The sequence below is a fragment of the Neomonachus schauinslandi genome, chromosome 4 (assembly GCF_002201575.2).
Source record: "Neomonachus schauinslandi chromosome 4, ASM220157v2, whole genome shotgun sequence".
Taxonomy (NCBI): Eukaryota; Metazoa; Chordata; class Mammalia; order Carnivora; family Phocidae; genus Neomonachus; species Neomonachus schauinslandi.
In genome coordinates this window covers 114,499,479-114,502,548 of record NC_058406.1, presented here as the reverse complement: position 1 = coordinate 114,502,548, position 3,070 = coordinate 114,499,479, and the positions used below count along the sequence as shown (strand labels likewise).

Genomic DNA, 3,070 nt, shown 5'->3' with positions numbered 1-3,070 from the left:
GAGTTCCTGAAATCACTACTGCTTTCCCTAAGTACAACATTTGTCAGGTGGAATTTCTGGGGGGGGGTGTGAACTGTTCATTCTGAGCAATGCGTTAATGTGTATTTTGGCAAATGTAAAGAAACCTACAGATATTACATTAGACCAGCTGAATCCATTTTATGGTTTCTTTTTGAATTCAAAAGCATCACATAGCAAATAAAAATTTTAAAAATTAAATTTAGTTACAAACTAGTTGTTTCTTATTTTTTTTTCCAGTCCCTTTTTGCTTTCTTTTACGACCACATGAAACTTGAGAAGCCACCTAAAGCTAAATCATTTAGTGGAGTTGGGCAGTTCCCAAGTGTCCAACAAGAAGGCCTGCTTTAGGCTGCGATGGCCACTGTCATTCCTGGTGATTTGTCAGAAGTAAGAGATACCCAGAAAGTCCCTTCAGGGAAACGTAAGCGTGGTGAAACCAAACCAAGAAAAAACTTTCCTTGCCAACTGTGTGACAAGGCCTTTAACAGTGTTGAGAAATTAAAGGTTCACTCCTACTCTCACACAGGAGAGAGGCCCTACAAGTGCATACAACAAGACTGCACCAAGGCCTTTGTTTCTAAGTACAAATTACAAAGGTATTAAACTCTATTTGTCTTTCAGATTATATTTTCTATTATGTTGGCCCATGTCAAGCCATTGTAAACGTATATATGATTGTATACACGTTCTTGAGCTGCTTTGCAGAGAGGAAATGTTAACGTAGATTAGACGTTGGCTAGCTTTAGTATTCTAAGTCACATACTTTGATGTCTTAGTGTCTTTGGATTTTTTTTTTTTAATGAAATGCTTACTGAGAGTAGAATTTCCATTTGTGCAAAGAGAGTACAAGGAGAGGGTATGGACGTTTACGTGAGTATGTTGAGTCTCACTCATTGGCTGCTGTAGTAATAGCTACGAACCAGCGAATCCTGAAGTGGCCACTTCAGCGGCTCGAGCTCTGCAGCGCTGAGGGGTATTGACTGTCCTCGTAGCGCATGTTCAGTTAAAGCGTGTCCGTTAGCAGGGAGCCTCTGTGTTAGCATAGCAGCTTAGCTTCCATTTGAAAAGTGACTCCCTGCCATTTGTGTCGTGATACTGACAGAATATGTCTGTGTTTCAAGGCACATGGCTACTCATTCTCCTGAGAAAACCCACAAGTGTAATTATTGTGAGAAAATGTTTCACCGGAAAGATCACCTGAAGAATCACCTCCATACGCACGACCCCAACAAAGAGACGTTTAAGTGTGAAGAGTGTGGCAAGAACTACAACACCAAGCTCGGGTTCAAGCGTCACCTGGCCTTGCATGCCGCGACGAGCGGCGACCTCACCTGCAAGGTCTGCCTGCAGACTTTCGAGAGCACGGGAGTGCTGCTGGAGCACCTTAAATCGCACGCCGGCAAGTCGTCCGGCGGGGTGAAAGAGAAAAAGCACCAGTGCGAGCACTGCGATCGCCGCTTCTACACCCGGAAGGACGTCCGGAGACACATGGTGGTGCACACAGGAAGGAAGGACTTCCTCTGTCAGTACTGTGCACAGAGATTCGGGCGGAAGGATCACCTGACTCGACACATGAAGAAGAGTCACAATCAAGAACTTCTGAAGGTCAAAACAGAACCGGTGGACTTTCTGGATCCATTCACCTGCAACGTTTCTGTGCCTATAAAAGATGAGCTCCTGCCGGTGATGTCCTTACCTTCCAGCGAACTGTTGTCAAAGCCATTCACAAACACTCTGCAGTTAAACCTCTATAACACTCCGTTTCAGTCCATGCAGAGCTCGGGACCTGCCCACCAAATGATCACGACTTTACCTTTGGGAATGACGTGCCCAATAGATATGGACGCTGTCCATCCTTCTCACCACCTTTCTTTCAAATACCCATTCAGTTCTACCTCATATGCCATTTCTATTCCTGAAAAAGAACAGCCACTAAAGGGGGAGATTGAGAGTTATCTGATGGAGCTGCAAGGTGGCGTGCCCTCCTCATCCCAGGATTCCCAAGCATCATCATCTAAACTAGGGTTGGATCCTCAGGTCGGGTCCCTCGATGATGGTGCAGGGGACCTCTCCCTGTCAAAAAGCTCTATTTCTATCAGTGACCCCCTAAACACGCCCGCCTTGGATTTTTCCCAGTTGTTTAATTTCATACCCCTCAATGGCCCTCCCTATAATCCTATCTCAGTGGGGAGCCTTGGAATGAGCTATTCCCAAGAAGAAGCTCATTCTTCTGTGTCTCAGCTGCCCCCCCAGACACAGGATCTTCAGGATCCTGCAAACACTCTAGGGCTCGGCTCCCTGCACTCCCTGTCAGCAGCGTTCACCAGTAGCTTCAGCACGAGCACCACACTGCCACGTTTCCATCAAGCTTTTCAGTAGGAGTCCAAGACGTGGACTGATTACAGAAACCTACGTGTAGCCCTGCCTTAGATGACCATTTTTATTTTAGTGCCTACTTTAAAACAGCATAAAAACTTCTGCTTTTGTACAGTACCAATTTTCATTAAGCCAGTATGAAATAGAAACAGGCTTTATACATGAGCTTTGGAACCATTTGCGTTCAGTTATGTTTACCTGGGTATTTTGTCCACACTCACTGCCAATTGTCGTATATTAAGATGATTTTTCCTCTAGGAAAGCCATTATTAGCAGTAAAGTCTTACGAGTCCCACGTTTAAATCGCTTTGAGATCTTAAAATTTTCAGTTCTGTCCAATAACAGTGGCTCTACCTTTTGACATTTGGCTCATTAAAGATTTTTGCAATAGAATGTACATTTTCTAAAATGTATATGAATAACCTGAGTTTTTAAATTTTTACTAGTCTCTAAATGGATTCATAAGCAAATGTTCTCAGATGAATTCAGAATCCAGTTTGGGGAGATAATAGATGTTTCTTAGATATACCGTAATTTCAGGTCAGTATATTTTGAAGATTTTGCTATTGTCTGGCTCAAATATTTGCCGTCTATATTATGCACATATAAGGAAAACAAAACCTAAACACAAAGCACCAGTATTTATAGCAAAAAGAGACTCCTGGTGAGGTGA

At 43.4% G+C, this 3,070-nt stretch overlaps 1 protein-coding gene across 1 annotated transcript; it reads left to right on the top strand.

Moving 5' to 3' along the window:
• Positions 1-263: 263 nt before the first annotated feature.
• On the top strand, positions 264-2,791 carry PLAG1 (PLAG1 zinc finger). Its single transcript, XM_021688453.1, has 2 exons — positions 264-617; positions 1,143-2,791. The coding sequence occupies exons 1-2, from the start codon at positions 376-378 to the stop codon at positions 2,398-2,400; spliced, it is 1,500 nt and encodes a 499-aa protein (XP_021544128.1). The 5' UTR covers positions 264-375; the 3' UTR covers positions 2,401-2,791.
• The last annotated feature ends 279 nt before the right edge of the window (positions 2,792-3,070 follow it).